General features: G+C 40.1%; 1 protein-coding gene across 7 annotated transcripts in view; it reads left to right on the top strand.

Moving 5' to 3' along the window:
* The window catches only part of ZCCHC7 (zinc finger CCHC-type containing 7), a 119168-nt gene that overhangs the window by 71648 nt on the left and 29743 nt on the right, over nucleotides 1–17777 (top strand). For all 7 annotated transcript variants that reach the window (XM_075137957.1, XM_075137960.1, XM_075137953.1 and 4 more), the window contains 3 exons: nucleotides 6434–6477; nucleotides 7694–7819; nucleotides 9553–9723. In XM_075137957.1, coding sequence (XP_074994058.1) covers nucleotides 6434–6477; nucleotides 7694–7819; nucleotides 9553–9723 — 341 coding nt within the window. The remainder of the gene's footprint in view (nucleotides 1–6433; nucleotides 6478–7693; nucleotides 7820–9552; nucleotides 9724–17777) is intronic.

Raw genomic sequence — 17777 nt, 5'->3', positions numbered from 1 at the left:
TTTTTTAATCTATTCATTTTATACTTTTCAGACAGATTTTTCCCCGGGGTGAAACAAAGGTTAACTGAAATTTCCTCTGTTGTCTACCTGAACGAATCAGCAGTTTGAGAAGGAAATCCCATTGATGGGCAAAGAGAGTGACAGGCTCTATTTAAAGAATTCCCCCGACTGTGTGGTAGACCAACCATGCCGTGAATTTAACTGTTCCTGTGGTCCCCATACTTGTACCCACCAAAAAGACAGAAAAACCTACTTTGTTCTGCAAATGTTGCGCTAAGCTTTGAAAATCATGAGCCACTGAGTTTTGTGAATTAACATTACTAGCAGTGATCAAGACTAAAGGAAGCAGTGTTTATAGCATGAGACAGAAAACAGACAGAAAATTATGCGTACTTACATAATAGAAAAGACATACTATGTATTTGTGTTTTAACATGTGTCTATGTATTTTAGCCATTTGATAGCATACATATTCCTCAAGAATATGATTTACAGACTTTTGCTTTATTTGTTTACTCTTTTGCTTTATTCACTTCATATTTTTATTCCCACGTAGCGTGTGAAACATCTTACCCATACATAGCCATAAGAATATATGGAGTTGAGGTAGATGCAAAAAGGGCATACACGTGGAAGAAGGTGCAGGATTTATTGTTAGAGAAGTTGTGTAGCAGTTCAGCTACACAGAAAAGAGATACATCGCTGAAATGCAGTACTGGATGCCTGACATTTGATAAAAAGAGGCAGTACGTGCTAACACCTGGCTGATTTTTGTATTTCTTAATATCTGCTTTGAATATCAAAAGTGCGCATCTCTCCTTGGTTAAATACTCTTAATTCACGTGTATTAAACTTCATGACCTGTGAGTCTTCTTGAAAACTGTAGCTCTAACCCTGCAGCGGCCCCAGCCAAACATGCTGCTTGGGGATTATAAGTACCATGTCGTAGCCCCCAACCGTCAGACTTTTCTTCTCTGGCAATGACAGTTAAGTCTTCTCCCATGGGTAATGACTGCTTAAGTTTGCTTAAAGTTACTTTAACAGGTCTTGGTGGTTTTTTTTTTCACTTATGCAGGACTGTTCAGAGGTGTGGGTTTTTTCTTTTTAAACTCTCATATACTTTTGGCCAATACTGCCTTTGCTTCAATCAACTTCTTACATTTTAATTCATTTCAAAATGGGTTGAATTTTGTTGTTTGTTCACTGTCGTCTTTCTGATTTTGTGATGCTTTTCAAAAACAACATGCCGGATCAGATAAAGGTTGTTAAAAATAAATTAGTGCAGGTATTTTCTCACTGACAAAAAATGTGCATATTACTGTGCATATATGAGGCAGGAGAGTCTTTCCTAGCCATGAGAAAATTTCTCAAATTGAACTTCTGTCAATGGTTACATCGACTGATTTTTCTGTGGGAGTTTATGGATCTCTTTTAAAGTTGCATTAAAGAGATACTGACATGTAATCCATTATAACAGCAGGTATCTTGTTTCTGAGTAAATCACTTTTTTCTCGTCAAAGCAAAGTTGAGAAATCCCTAGAAGTGTCTAAGAAAAATACTGGAGTTGACTCCATTCCTTCTGCGCAGGGATTAATTCGAGTAACTGGGTGATGCAGAGAGGGCTTCATCCACTGTGGCTGCTGTGCATCTCCTAGCCCTGGTACCCTGCAGGGAGTTGTCCATGTTGGGATGAAGCTGGAACTACGAGAAACCAGAAACCTGTGATGTGGGTCCATGACTGGTCTCTCGGAACAGTGCTCTGAGACCCGCTGGCTGCACAAGGAGTCGTGCAGACCTGCGGTTCCCTCCCTCCAAACAGCCATGGTTTGGAGCCCGTGTACCTGAGCTGCACTGTGTCCGGATGCAGCTTGAACAGGAGCTTCAGGCAGCATAAGGAGGACTAGCTCCCTTTTCAGTCCACAGTTAGTCTTTGGTGGCTGTAGAGCAGACATCGTTTCCTTCAAAAACTTCTGGTGACATACGTGTGTGTGTGTGTATCTATATACTATACTCACCTATATATATATATATATGGGTATTTGGAGTACACTTTCCTAGAAGAAAAAGATGTATAGTGCTTCCTTGTGCATAGAAACCTGAATTTCTGTGCTTTGCAAGATCTGATGTAGGGAGGGAATCTTGATTTCTGTTTTGGGACACTGCTTGGTTGTTATCACTTCATACTTCAATTCCTTGATTTTTGGAAGAAAGGACTACTTGAACACAAGAAATTTGAAACTTGTTATAGGAAATCACGTTACAACAAGACTTGAATCACTTTGGTTCAAACATAAACAGGAATTTTCAGATATATGTAAAATGTCACAATGTGAAAAAATTACAGATCTAGATCATTTTTAGGGGTTTAAGGCTTATAATTTTAAAATTATTATAATAACGAATTATTTATTCATTACTCCAGTAGCAGCCAGAATATGTGTCCTGACATGCTAAATATTGTTCAGAGATATGTCTGAAACAGTCCTTGCCACAGAGGTCTTACAGTAGAATGTAATTAGGGTTCTCTATTCTGTAATGTGCTATATTAATTAGCAGTCAAAATCCAATTTTTAAAGCCCAGCTTCAAAATGTATTTGCCCTTCAGGCCACATATTGTACCGTCACAGCTTGAAGCAGCCTGTTTCAGTGAACTGATCATAAAATAAACTAAATAAAATGCATGTCTTCATGTATATTCCAATTAGAAGGAAGGGGGTCCACTCGCCTTCCCCTTATAGAAAATTTAGTGTTTTATTTTCAAAGCTGCATGTCCAGCCTCTACAGTTTCTCTGTGTTGTTAAATGGGGTTACGAAATAAACCTTTGCAGGGCAGGCTGAACTTGCACAGAGAACAGGGACGTGTTTTCTCCCAGCTCCAATGAATGAAACAAAAGTGACTTTTGGTGGGGTCAGAATCTGTGCCCGACTGTGCCCTGCCTGGCTGGGATAGCCTGCTCGGCTGCTGCTGTTACGGCAGATAAGGAAATCTTCTGAACAGTTTATTGTTTATTCTCAGTCAGTTTTTTGTTCTGTGGAAACAGATTGTTCCTCCGGGCAATTTCAGGTTTTAACTGCTGGTCATCATTCTCCCTCCTTCCTTCCTCTCCCGTTCTGGAATGAAAGAGGGAAGGCTTGAATGCACATTGAACAGTGGCCCTAAATCTGGCTTCACCATGAGTGCTGCTCGGAAATTTACATTTTCATGCTGGTGGAGGGATACATGTGAATCTCAATGATCTTTCAAAATTTTTCTTTAAATAAAAGCAAAGCTGTTGCTTGCCATTCATCCTATTGTACAGGGGCACAGGACAGCCTAAGTGTAATACTTTATAAAAGAAGAACCTTGCACAGAGTTTCCATTTTATCTAAATGGTATATATTTTGCATCCTGTCTGTCATTTTTTCTGGGCTCTTCTTTCCCTTCTCTTCTTCCCTGTTCCACCATTTGACAAAACCAGTTTTTCAAAGTATAAATACAAGAAGTTTATATGGCAAGGTCAGTTGTATTTTTTAGTTGAAGTATAGAAATTAATATAATCTTAAAAAGGAGATTGCTTTTAACAAATAAGAAAGAATAAAAGCACGAATTTGTTGAAGATGTTCTGGGAGGATTCTATTAATACACGGTGAAAATTTACAGGATCCTTTAAGTAATGTAAATTTTGTGCGTGCAACTTCTCCGCAGAAACAGAAGAAAGTCTTGACAGAGATTATCTGAATAGTTTTTGAACTGCTGCTTTCTTAAGAGTAAAAATAAATTACTCATAGCCCCATTCTTTAAGGTAGAAATCCACCCTCGGGGTGTGTGTGTCTGTCTGAAAAAAGGACAAAATGCTTTAATATTGTACTGGCTTGGCCTCGGAAAACATCAGGTGGCAGGTTTCATTGTACCAGTCTCTGCTAAATACAGAAACTTTCAGTAATTAGCATGCGTGTTTTATGTCTGTGCTTTGACCAAAATCACCCTCTCACTCCCGGGAGGGGGTCTGAGGCTGCTGGTTGGGGTTGTGGGGTGGGAGAGCATCGTCCTTGGGCACCCCGAGGTGGTGAGGGGTGCTGGCTGCCCATCCGCCCCCAGGGCTGCGAGCTGAGCCACCACCGTGTCCTCAGGGAAGAGCTCCTCCAAATCTGCAGTCCCAGACCATTCGCCTGCATGACTCGGAGTATTAAGGAGTGAAAACAAAGGTCATGGGTGCTACAGACCAGGGAGGGCATGATACAAAGGAGTCTTCAGCATACTGATGGCATTGCTGCTGGAGGACGAGCAAAGGGCAGCAGCACGGTTGGTGGGAGGTGGAGTGGCCAGAAAGCCAGCTCAGAGGAACCTGCAGCCACCCAGAGACTCGAAGTGCCTGTTGGATAAGTTAATTAATCCAAATAAGCAAACTAAGTCAGGGGGAGGGAAGGTATTTGTCAACTTGAGCAGACTTTGTGATTTATTTCATGATTTAGTGCCAGACAAAATGCTGTGGTCAACGAGAAACATCATTGCAGATTTTTCTATGTGTCTCTAAAGCAAGATTTCAAGGTGGTTGTAGAAGCATAACTCTTCCTACGTATTTCAGTCTGAAGAATTTATTGAGCAAAAACAAAGCTTTATGCATTCTGCTGTGAATTTGACTTAGCTTTTAGGTCACCAAACGGATTTAATAAAGAGAGATTTTGTTGAAATACTTCATTCAGCAGTAAAGCTCTTGTATTTATTTTCTGGTTTGAGCAGTTTTAGTTTCTAGCATTAGGAATATTTGAATCATTGTATCATGGTTTTCCCCTGTGAAGCAGGGGATTTTGACACTGAAGAACAGAAAGTTAGTTGGTTTGTCCTCAGGAAGGACATGCCTAATGATTAACAGGAGTTAATTCGCTGGTAATTTTGATCTGTAGACTGTCAACCATTCTGCATGTGCATTTCTGTGAAACACAGCACTCACAGTACTGATTGCCAGGGCAGAGTTTTGAATTACAAATACCTTTTTCTTTATGAATGAATTTTCAAGTAATAAATAATGCACTCAAATATGTCAGTGCATTTCTTTACTTTTAATGACTAGACACCAAAAGGCCTAATTTTCCCTTGAGCATACCCACGACTCACTTCTACTGAAGAGAGCTGATGTGATGCTGTCCTTTCTGTCCTCTGCTGGGAGCCAAGAGTATTTCAAAGTGCTGTTCAGATTAGAGCAGGTAGTATTAGCCCCAGCTTTTGGGTGAAGAACAGCAGCAAGCAGGTATTATGCTCTAAAGCACCCATTGGATGTTTAAGTGACATACCTTGTATCCAGATATTGCATTACACACTTCAGCTGAAATTATTGACTTTTTCAGTAAATGAAGGGCTAGACATGACATTATAGATGGTATAATTTTAATTTCTAGTCATCTCCTTTTATTGGAAATGAACAGTACAATCAAAATCCGTTGGATAAATTTTTATTGGTTTTTTTACTGTAAATCTTGATGTTGTGATTTGTGTTAATACACACGAACAGGCTTCAGATTTGGATTGTGGGAACAGGATGGGACACTTTGCATTAAAAAGTCTGCAAACACACAAGATAAATTTGCACACAAATTGTAATGGTTACTGTAATGTAAAAGTATAGGTAAGACGAACACTGCTGTTGACATGAATCCTCCCTTAATGATGAAAAAGATGCTGTGGTGGTACGGCTGTCTTTGCACACTGAGAGAAGTAAACAGTGTTGACGTGCAGAATTTTTAAACAGCTGTAACTGCATCCCTATTCTTTTAGCTTATTGCCTTTTATTTCCTTTTTGATTTTTCCTTTTTAATTCTAGTCCAAAGAATTGTGTGTGAGAAGGTTATGGTGTGATGGTTGATAATTTAGTGTATCGTCCTGATTTATTGCATATTACCAAACCTTGTTTTGAAATAGAGTTACTTGGCTTACAGTCTTAGTTGCTGTGGTTATGCATAAAGTCATTTTCGCAGGCAGCAGTCAGAAAGCAGTGCTGAAGACACAGATTTTGCGAATTTGCAAGGAGGAAAAGTGTATTTTATGCTGTGCATTAACTTCTTGTTCCATGTGCTCCCTCTCTGGCAACCTCTGGACTTGAGCTGGCATCCCCCATGAGTGCAGGCAGAGATAATTCAAATGACTGGAATCAGAAGCTTTGGAGTCCCTGCCTCTGAAGAAATGCTTACCTGAATTTATACCTGAGGGGCAGGGCAAGAGGGTGGTGTCAAATAAAGTCCACTCGATAGTTGGACATGTGCTGATTTTACGCTGAATCAGGTTTGGTGCCAAGCAGGTTGATAGCTTTCCTTTACTGAAGATAGAACTAGTTTCTCCGCTTTGGTACATTGAAAGTCTATTATCAGTTTCAGTAAGTGCAGTAATCATAATGTTGAATATCTTGTAGAAAAATATTCATATAAATTAAATATAATTAATTTTATTTCTGTTTTTCAGGAGAAGTTGATGTGGATTGGTCCATCTGTAATAAAGACTTAGAGGTAAGACAGACAACCAAATTGTTCCATAATCCTTTATTTTTACATTTATTAACAAGCAGAGCAAGACAAAAGGGATTGAAAAATCCATCTGTAGTTTTTGTGTGGAATCCTTAACAGTGTCCTTCCAAAAGCAGGCAAAGCCTGAGCTCTCATGCCGTAGGAAGAGGTTCACTTGTTGCAGCAGGCTCACGAGCAGAGTGGGAAGAGGATGCCAGGAATCGGAGCGCCTCCACAGACTCTGCAAGGGGGAGGTCGGCTCTTCCTTCCCAGTCTCTTCAGAGACTAGTAATTGTTTTGTGGCAGCTATATCACGTTCCCACAGGCGGCACTACGAGCCCTCTGTGTTTGGTTAGCCTTCCTGCACTCCCAGAGGTTAGACTCGGTTAGGGAGTTGGTATAGTAATATGGAGTACTCATGCAAGGTACCGTAGCATCCAGGAAGGGTAAGCTTCAGCTGTAAGGTCCAACTCCTTCTGTTTTCTCTTTGCGAGGTTCAGTAAAGCTTACATAATCAGGTGACATTAACACCGTCTTTCCCTTAAGAGAAATGGTATTTTTGTACCTCTTCCGTTCTCTTGTCCAAAATTTTATTTCAGTTTTTAAAAATTGTGATGTTTACTAAGCAATAGAGGTTGAAGATAGGATTTTCAATTCTGTCTGCCTCTGCAGAAAGTATGTGTGAGGTCACTGGGAGAGGGAGAGTTGTTTCCAGCTTCTCTTTTTTCTTCTTTTTCCTTTTTAAATCTTTCTTTACAATTGCAAATTGCAGATTTGGTCTAGACTTGTATAGCATTGTACTTTGTCCAAGAAGTTTCCCTTAATGTGTGCAAGGGAACGTGTAACTTGCATTTGCAATTAATGTTAGTTATATTTGTATTCTGGGAAAAATTCCAGTTCGTCGTGAAATAGCATAGTGAGAGTAAAAGTGTCTTGACTAATCAAGGGAAAGCAAAACTTCATAACTGCAATTTTAAACAGCAACAAAGAATGTGCAGAAGTGAAATTTTGAACAAGACAATACTTTTCTTCTAGACAATGCAAGTTTCTCTGTAACTGAATTATCCAGTTCAAACTTGGATCTGTAAATTGTACTTGTAAAAAGTTAGATTTCTAACTGAACACTACTAGCAGTGACTTTACAAATTTCCAGTTCTAACAAACAGTAAACCACAGAATCTCAAATAGTAAATACATTTTTCTCTTCTTGTATCCCCAGGCACAGATCTCCAACTATGCAAGTGTGAGGCATACCAGTATGCGGTATTACACAGCTGATAAAAATGTCACCTGCAGAAACTGTGGTAGACCAGGTCATTTGTCCAAGAACTGTCCTACTCCAAAGGTAAATGCAACACTTTAATTACTTGTAGATGCAGCTGTTGTTTCTAATACTCTTTTGTGCTTGCCGTTAAAAGCATTGCTTCAGTGGTTTATTATTTCATTGAAAGGTTGCTCCAGGTTGAGGGATAGCTTGTACATGATCAGTTTACTATATAAAATTAGTTGTCTGTTTTGTGCAGGTCATTGCTTTTATTGTTTTTATAAAGGAAAAAAACTGTTAGTATAAACTGAGCAAAAAAACAGTCAAGTACAGTATAGAAACATCTTTTCATATTGTAAAACCAGTTTTAAGATGTAAAATGTTTTTCAAATGTATTTTCAATAAGGAGAATATAAGGAATCCAAAAATCACCCTAGTGAATAAATGAAAGCAGATATCTATATAATGAACCATGATTTGAATAATGTTAAAAATTACAGACCAGATGAAACTGGAAATGACTTTAAGCAGCTCAGATAGATGCCAAATATTCAGAAAGTTTGTCCAGGGGTTAGAGGTTTAAAAATCAGTCACTATGCTGTGAAGAAGTGGAGGCAGTTGCATGAAAGTCTGGATTTACCAGTCCCTGCAACAAAGTCTGCAAAAACCTCAGTCCCTGAGGCTGTTACCCACGCTGAGACTTTGAGTGACTACATCCCACCCAGCTGAAACGTAAGCCCTTGGAGTGAAGATACACTCACTCACTGCGAAAACTGGCTTCAAAGAGAGACAGCTATGTCCCCAGAATAGTTTTCAGCATTTTATATTTGTTGGCCCATGTGCTTATTTGTGTGAGTCACAAGGCATGTAGCGGTTGTGGCGGGCTGACCCCAGCTGGCAGCTAAGCCCCCACCCAGCCGCTCACTTACGCACTCCTTGTGGGGTGGGGGAGAGAATTGGAAGGGCAAAAGCAAGAAAAACTCATGGGTCGACATAAAGACAGTATGGTAAGTGAAGAAAAACCCCAGTAATGCAAAAGCAATCACTCACCACAGCAGACCGATGCCTAGCCAGTCCCCGAGCAACAGCTGCTGTGGAAAACCTCCATCCCCCCAGTTCTGTTGCTGAGCATGACACTGTATGGTACAGATATCTTTTTGGTCAGCTGGGGTCAGCCGTCCAGCTCTGTCCCCCACCAGCCTCTTGCCCACCCCTAGCCTGCTCGCTGGGGGTCAGGCTGGGAAAAAGAGAAAGCCTTAAGCAATAGCTAAATTTTGGTGTGTTTCCTAAAACACAGCCCCATACAGGTGCTATGAAGAACATTAATCCCATCCCAGCCAGACTTAGTGCAGTGGTCTATGGCACAGACCATATTTACAAACCAGTCCAGTATGTTGTGTTACATACCGTACATCACGTTCCTGTGATACAGGTCTTTCAGCTTTTAAGAAATTTAATAAAAAAATTAGTGTTCATACAGAGTGCCCAACATTTCTGCTTTGAGTGAAATATACTTTCCAGTTTAATGATTATTTTTACTGTATTCACGAAGCAAATAACAAGTGCTTCTGATGCAAGGTCCAAATCAAGAAAGTACAGGGAGTCTATGGAGTTAAAACTTCGAGTTAGTCTATTCATAGTCTTCCTTCACTTCGATTCCTTGATGAAACATAATATCTCTGCAATTCCTAGTAAGCAGTAGACATTTATTTGGGGTGGTTTCTTCTTCATTTCCTCTTTTGATTTTTTTTCCCTTTTCTTTAATGTTTTGAAACGTTCTCTTTTAACGTAATTCTTTTTTTATTCCTCTATAGAAAGTTCCCCCTTGTTGCCTGTGTGCAGGAAGAGGTCATCTACAAAACAGTTGCCCAGCACGTTTTTGTTTGAACTGCTGTTTGCCTGGCCACTATTTCAGAGAATGTCTTGAGAGAGCCTATTGGAATAAACATTGCAATCGCTGTGATATGAAGGGGCATTACGCTGATGTGAGTATAGCCCACGGCAAAGAACTCATTCATTATTGGTTTTGTATCTGTCAAAAATTGAATTTACAACAGCCACAGTCCTTTTATGTTTTTTTTTTATTTTATGTAGTGTATATTTGTATAAGCATATGAAAATACTGTAGTTAGTTGTCACCTAACAGTATCATAGTTTTCATGAAGAATGGTTCAGAGAAAAACTGGAGGGTTGTAAACACTCAGTCTTTAATTTAGTTTTGTCCAGTTTAGTTAGGGTGGTGAAAAATGTCCTAATTTCTGTTGAATGGAAGGTGTAGGGAGGTTGAAATTAGGAGACATGGTATGCCAGCAAGAGGTAAAGAATAACTCTGATGCTCCAAGAGTTCCAGATCCGTGTTTTTTTCACTATGATCACATGTTCATCAATGAAAATATTATTACAAGTTTAAACTAATGTCTAAATGGATTTGGGAGGCATTTAGGACTGTACTATATTTTACATTGCAAATGTACTTTACAAACAAAATGGAAACGGTACACTTTATTTCTTAATGTAAGTATAGGTGAATAAAAATTTTATCTGACATTAGCTTATAAGGAAGCAGGTCTACAACCATATTCATATGCCTTAGCTTAGTTTCTGCCTGCTTTTCAATAGAGTCCTCTCTTATTTATGAACATGCAAAAAGAAAGATAATGATGAAATTAATTGTCTCTCTACTTCCGTATCACTATGGACAGGCCTATCACATATACACTGTAAGAGAATTTGCAAAGTAGTGGAGCAGTTGCAAAATTGTGTACTCTACTATTGAGAGAAAAATATTGATAGAAACATTTAATGTCTGGAACCTACTGATGTTTTGTCTTAATCCCATGAGAACCACACTGATGTCATCCATCTTCACTACTGTCATTCCAAACCCAACTTTTTCTACTTAGACCAGCATAGCTCATACAGATTGGGTGGACACTCTGGTCCTGTTGTTGGTCACTCTAATTCCTCATTCCTCGTTCATATTATGTTACACTGCCTTTATGTCACAAGCACCGGAGAGAAAAAAGTACTTCGTGCAAATAATAATCTCCATACCATACCTAACAAAACAACATTTCAGAGGTGTTAGCAAGCTTGCATCTGTATTCACAGTATGAATGGTTCTGTCAAGTGGGACTACGGAATCGCTCCTTTCATCTTGCTAAAAGATTGGATGTTCAGTTTATTTCCCAGATGCTTGGCTGCTTGTTTCAGGTTGAGCAGCAAAATGGGAGAAGGGTTTCCATTTATTTTATAGGGAGATGGAGGCCCCATAAAATACATGCATTCTCTTATACTTTACTAAGCATTCAGAGTTGTCTTGGATAAATGAATGAGTAACTTTGGCATGAAAACAGGTATGGAGATATTAAAAATGTTCAAGTACTGTAAGGATACTGAAGTATGTTAAAGCTCATCCAGATGCAGTGTATTCTCTGCACTGAAGACTACATGGGAGGTAAGGTCATGTGCCTTCATTTGGCTGAGACTTTTTTTCTCAAAACGTTTATCATTTAAATGGTACCACTACGGAAACACACTCTTCAGTGCATGATCTCCTTTCTTAAAAATATTTCTTCAATTCTTCTGAATGCATTTTGAAACAAGTAGAAACTGTTCTGCTATTGACAGTCTGCCCAAAGCTGTTATTACGGCTAGTGAAAGTTAGTAGATATAAGAAAGATAGAGAGAGGCTTTTTACCAGGGCCTGTAGGAACAGGGCAAGGGGCAACGGTTTTAAACTAAAAGAGGGTAGATTTAGATTAGATATAAAGAAGAAATGTTTTACAATGAGGATGGTGAGACACTGTGACAGTTGCCCAGAGAAGTTATGGATGCCCCATCACTGGACGCATTCAGGGCCAGGCTGGACGGGGCTCTGAGCAACCTGATCTAGTGAAAGATGTCCCTGCCCATGGCAGGGGTGTTGGAAGTAAATGATCTTTAGAGGTCCCTTCCAACCCAAGCCGTTCTGTGATTTTATGATAATGCACAGTAGGTTAGGTCAGTTCTGTACTAATTGCCAGGAATCATAGAATCATTAAGGTTGGAAAAGACCTCTAAGATCATCGAGTCCAACCATCAACTCAACACCACCATACCCACCAAACCACGTCCCTAAGCACCTCATCTACACGTCTTTTAAATACTTCCAGAGATGGTGACTCAACCATTTCCCTGGGCAGCCTGTTCCAAGGCTTGGCCACTCTTTCAGTAAAGAAATTTTTCCTCATGTCCAATCTAAACCTCCCTTGGCACAACGTGAAGCCATTTCCTCTCGTTCTATCACTAGTTACTTGGGAGAAGAGGCCAACACCCACCTCACTACAACCTCCAGGTAGTTGTAGAGCGCGATGAGGTCTCCCGTCAGCCTCCTCTTCTCCAGACTAAACAGTCCCAGTTCCCTCAGCCGCTCCTCATAAGACTTGTTCTCCAGACCCTTCACCAGCTTCGTTGCCCTTCTCTGGACACGCTCCAGCACCTCCATGTCCTTCTTGTGGTGAGGGGCCCAAAACTGAACACAGCATTCGAGGTGCGGCCTCACCAGTGCCGAGTACAGGGGCACGATCACCTCCCTGCTCCTGCTGGCCACACTATTTCTGATACAGGCCAGGATGCCTCCTGGATGTGCCTGGATGTGAGAAATGTAATGTCATGCACCACCACTGCATGCTTTGAAAGAAATCTACAGATTTTGAACAGGAGCATTTAAAATTATTACGAACATCATGTAGCCTAAGTAAAAGCTTATAGCAGTATTTCACAATACATATGTATATATTAACAGAAGTTTTTTTGTAACTGCTCAGAGAATTCACAAACCAGCAGCTTTTGTTTTAAGTACAGTGTACTTCAAAGCTAGACACCACTGGTTTTTAAATTTTTGCTTCCTGGATGAATAATTTGATGTCAAGTTTCAGTGCAGCATAAACTATTTTAGCAAGAATGTTCCACCTCTGAAGGAGACTCATACAAAAGCATTCTTTGATATTCTTAAGAAAGCGTTGAATGCTATAGCAATTGGAAGTTCGGTAGAAGAATAAAAGAGATTGGCAAAACAAGCAAAATTTTCAAGGTTAATAACTATATTTAACAGTAAAGACCTGTGGAATTATGTCCAGGCAGAAGTATATTGCAATGATGTTACCGCTTTATGAGATTAATGATACTAGAAAACTACACTTGGAAAGGTCTTGTATTCAGGTGCTTTTGTGTCTGTGTACAAAGCCCTTCCCAGACAGATAGTCTTTAAAAGTATGTACTTCTAATATGGGTACATAGATAGTGCTGAATTGAGTTTTAAAAATACAAACTAGATAAAGGTAATGACTTTGCAGTAGATCACTTAATTCAGTTTAGTAGGAGGTTCACGTATGACTGTAACATGAAGACTTGTCCTCATATTTCATAAATACAGCTAGAGGACTTGCTGTGTCCTTTCTTTAACTTCCCTGTGGCTTTTCAGTAGCAGCGGTGCTTATGTTGTAAAAACTGAAGAGAAAGATAGAAGTAGTTTGAAGGCCCTTGAGTTTGATATGATCTACTAAAATAAAACACAGATGAAAAATAAAGTGTGATCAAACATATTTTTATCTTTTTTTAACCTTGTATGATATTAGTATGGTTTTACATGTCCTAGAAATTCAGTCCTGTACATAGCAATTAATCTTTTATGTTATTTTTTTTTCTCAAATTAAAAGCAACTTAAAAGGTGAGGAGAAAACAAAACAACAAAAGGTGAGGATAAAAGGCAAGCTGTGATAACATCAGCATAAATTCCTACTTCATTTTCTATCTAAAGATGTGGCTTAAATGTTTGTTATCCATATACACCTGTTCGATTCCCCTAAATGTTAGGGTTTTTTGACATTCAGAAATATTTTAATCTCTCTCTAAATGTCTCCTCCCTACCTTTTTTCCTTCTATTCAGTCAAAGAATGAGAGAGATCTTGAGAAGGCCTTCTCCTCCCTCTCACTGAATACAGAAGTTTATCTGAATAACTCTTCTACCTGGTGAAGCTTATGTTCCGTAACCTCTGTCATTATATTCTATCCCCATATTGCGGGATCATGGAATAATTGATTTCAGTGGGAGGTTTGACCCTGCAGCTTAGCAGTCAGACATGAGAGACTTCCCTTCACCTGCTTTCTGAGTGTCATTTCCAGGTAAGGGAAGAGGGACTGTGCTTTAGACTGTTCGTGTGTCCGTCCCGCTCCTGCTGAAGATGGCCTGGTGCTGCACCAAATGTGAGGAGTTAGGGAGGGAAAATTGAGAGTTTGTTATGGGCTCACCATAGACAATGGTATCTGGATATGCAAATTATGTCCAGCCCCTTTGGGAGTTTACTATTTCTTTTGGTAGTTGAATATTAGGAATTTAAATTTGGTCTTCCTCTTCTAGCTGTACTTTTGCTTATAGCTAATGTGCACACAGTACCATTACTTTAAAGAACATGAACAGCATATTTCTGCATCCCCTTTCTGGTAAGCAGTTAGACAGAACTGTAATCTTAAGTATCTTTTCGTTGCATCTCTTGCCACCTTTTCTATTTTACACATTTTATGAAGCCAGTTCTCATAAAGTAATTTTCTCCTGTAAAGATTTATGAGTCCTCTATCATCCCAAAATTTAAATCCTACCTAAGTTGTGTAGATTATTGGGAACATCACAACGTGTATTTTTTCTGCTCATTTAAGTCCACTTTAAATCAGAAACGTTTGTCTTTGAAACTTTCAGGCAGTTCTCTTGCGTTTCTGCATGACAGGCATGAGGCCACCTGCGCAGTGAATGCCGGACTGTAAGAGTAGGGTCTCATCTGCCCCATCCTTGGAAAAAAAGATGGCACAGGAGGGCTGCAGAGTGCAAAAGGAAGGTTGTGAGGCTACGCAGCAGGGTCAGAGAGGTTATGGAAAGCAAGAAGGTATCCTTTGAAAACTTGATGTCTGTATGTGAATGAAGAAAATAGAAAGGATCATAAACTCTGGCAGATTAAATGCGAAAGTGCAGAATTGAGGCTAAAAAAGAGTTTAAGGGGTACTTTGCAAAGGAATCAAAACCAACAGTAAATCTTTCTTCACATCAAAGCAAGAAGCCTGTAAGGCCAACAGATGATCAAGAATGAAAGAAACACTCAGCCAAGATAAGGCCATTGTTAACAACCTAAAAATATTTTTTTGGCATCTAGCGTTCATAGTGGAAGAAATGGGCGACATTCCCACACTGAAATCTTGCTTTGTGAAGGGAATAATCAGAGAATCTCTCTGAAACTGAAGAGGATGTTAGAGTTACTACTAACCTATGAATACTAACACTTTACCAGAACTAGATAACGATTACCCAAAAGCTGTAGGGGAGCTGGAAGGTGAAATAGCCAGATTAGTGACGGTGGTGTGTAACCTTTTGCTTTGTGTCTGATTGGTAACTGAGTGGCAAATACAATGACAATTTTTAAAATGGGTCCCAGAGAGAGCTGGGCAACCAGACCTGCCAGCCTGATGTGTCCACCCAGCAAATTACCAGAAAGTGCAATAGCAGCGGTGTGTTGGAATGGATGTATAAATATTATATACGTGTGAGGTTTCAAGATTGCTTTTGCAAAGGACATCCTACTTCTCAGAAATCTCTGGGGTTCTTCAAAGGAGAAGGTCGACAAGCATGTGTGTAAACATGATCCAGTTGACATAGTCTACAATTTCCAAAAGACATTTGACAAAGTTCCTGACCAAAAGCTTTTAAGGAAACTAAACAGTCATGGAATCAGAGGATAAAGGTGGGATATACTAGTGTGACAAGGAAAAGGGTGAACAATAGGGCAACAAGATTTGCTGAGAAGACTGAATTATTTAGAGTGTCAGTGCTGTGAGCTAACTGAATAACTAAGCAATGGAGGGAAAGCAAAATAGAATGGTGGATGAACTTGAATGGCAATAAGTGTAAACTAAAATGCCCAGGGAAAAATAATCCTATCTTTGCATATTGAATGATGGACTCTGAGCTTACCATTATCATTCAGGACTCAAATTTTAAAGTTATGAGATATGATCCCAAAAAAATGAGTTTAGTGTTCAAAAGCTGTGAAAAAAAGCCAGTGAAAATTACGAATCACCAGGAAAGCAGTGGACACCTAGGTGCAACTTTGGTCCCTCTCTTCTGCATCCTTCAGCACAGCTACAACTCTTCAGCCTGGAAGAGAGATGACAGAGGACAGGATCTGTAAAGAGCTTCAAAATCATCCGTGACAGGAGACAGTGGTTAGGGATCAATTGTTCATCGTTTCTTCCAGTACAAGAATTAGGGGACATCTGACGAAGGCAGTAGGTGCTAGGTTGAGAAGAGACAGGAGGAGATGACTCTTCATGCAATAGATAGCAGACCTGTGAGACTCCTTACCAAGCGATGCAGTAGATGCAGAAAGTCTGCTCTGGTCCCAGAGGAGATGGGAGCAGTTCATGGAAAAGAAATCCATGGAAGGTTATTGAACATGTAGAAATTTCATCCAGCTTTCAAAGTCATTGAGCTTGAAAGAGTTGAATGTGGAAGAGTGTTAGGGAAAGGATGTGTGCTTGTGCTGTTTTTAAGCTCCATGAGGCATCGGCTTATGGCCACAGTTAGAGACCAGGGGCGGGTGGTGGTCTGACGCAGTCTAGTCATTATTGTTTTCAGGCTATGTAAACTGATTGTAGTAACAGGTCCCTATGTCTGTGCCTCTGTTAATTACTTTCGGTAAAGAATTATGAGTTCTCCACGGGGCATTTTATCAAAAACCTGAAAGCGTTTTACCAAGCCCAGTTACTGCAACTGTTCTGTACAGTCTGCCTGTTGGGATGTTTCTGCTGTCCGTAGGAGCTGGAGGCAGACCGCAGGTTTTGCTCTGAGCCTGGGGCTAAATGAGTCCAACATTCCCCAACGTTCTCCAAAATACTCTGAAAACTCTACTGCAGCCTTTATAGGGCAGATCTTAATACAGCATTGGGAAAAAGACTGATATATTCCCTAACTTTTTTTTGAGTTGTTATCAAATACTTTGGATGTTCCAAAAAAGTTTTAATTTGTCTTTCCCAGAAAGTTCACTGGCTTTTACTGTGACACAAAGGATGCAGAACAAGCTCCTGTGCACAGTCTGTTTCAGAGTGACTCTCCACAGTCACGCTTTTGTCCAGAAGTGAACCTGAGGCAGCTCAAGGTACTTCACCTAGTTTGATTTGAAAATGTTCAAAGTTATTTAAAACATTTTCAGGGTACTACATTTATTATCTGTTAGGACAGTCACTTACCTGAGACAGCCCTGAGAATGTATGGAGTCATCTTAGATGGAGAAGTGTTGGACGCAACTCAACCTCCTGTGCTTTCCTCAGGAAGATCATCAGAGGAGACGTAGCAAAGTTGTTCAAAAGTTTCAAGTGCGGCTCTGTTTGACTGTCTGCTGCTCCCCCTAGGAAAGACCACATCAATCTCATGCAACATTGTGTGCACATATAGATGTGTATCTATATATATCTGTGTGTACATATATATACTTATGCTTATATATGTATAAGCTGAAAACCCCATGCTGTGAACATTCTGTGTTTTGCAGGTTAGGTGGCAGTTAGGTGGATGTCATGAGGCTTGTGGTCTACAGTCTCACCTGCCAGCTGCAAGGATGGGAAAAGAACTTCATAAAGAGGGTGATGTGGCACGGAGGAGGCAAATGTGGCAGGCAGGACAGTGTCTCCTTGTATACTTAGGAAAAAACAGTGTGTGGGTGCTCGGTGAGCTGCCTGAGCTCGTCCGGGAGCTGGCAGCCAGCAGTGCCTGGGTCCTTGGTGCTCTTCAGCCATGCTGTGCCTGCTGGCTCCATTTGTGTAAAGACACCTCTATGTCTGCACGCCCCAAACACCCTGCAAGCAGCACTTCTTCCCAGGAACCAGCCGGGTACCTCAGCTGGCATCTTCTCTATGTGTCTTGACACCTTTTCTGGCTGTGTAAACCACCATTAGCCTCTTCTCTCCCAGAAGACTTCTTTCTGCCTTTGTCGTTTTCGGAACCCATGCCGGTGCT

This window comes from Calonectris borealis, chromosome Z (genome assembly GCF_964195595.1).
Source record: "Calonectris borealis chromosome Z, bCalBor7.hap1.2, whole genome shotgun sequence".
NCBI lineage: Eukaryota > Metazoa > Chordata > Aves > Procellariiformes > Procellariidae > Calonectris > Calonectris borealis.
The sequence above is the reverse complement of the archived record's forward strand: the minus strand, read 5'-3'. Positions and strand labels throughout refer to the sequence as shown.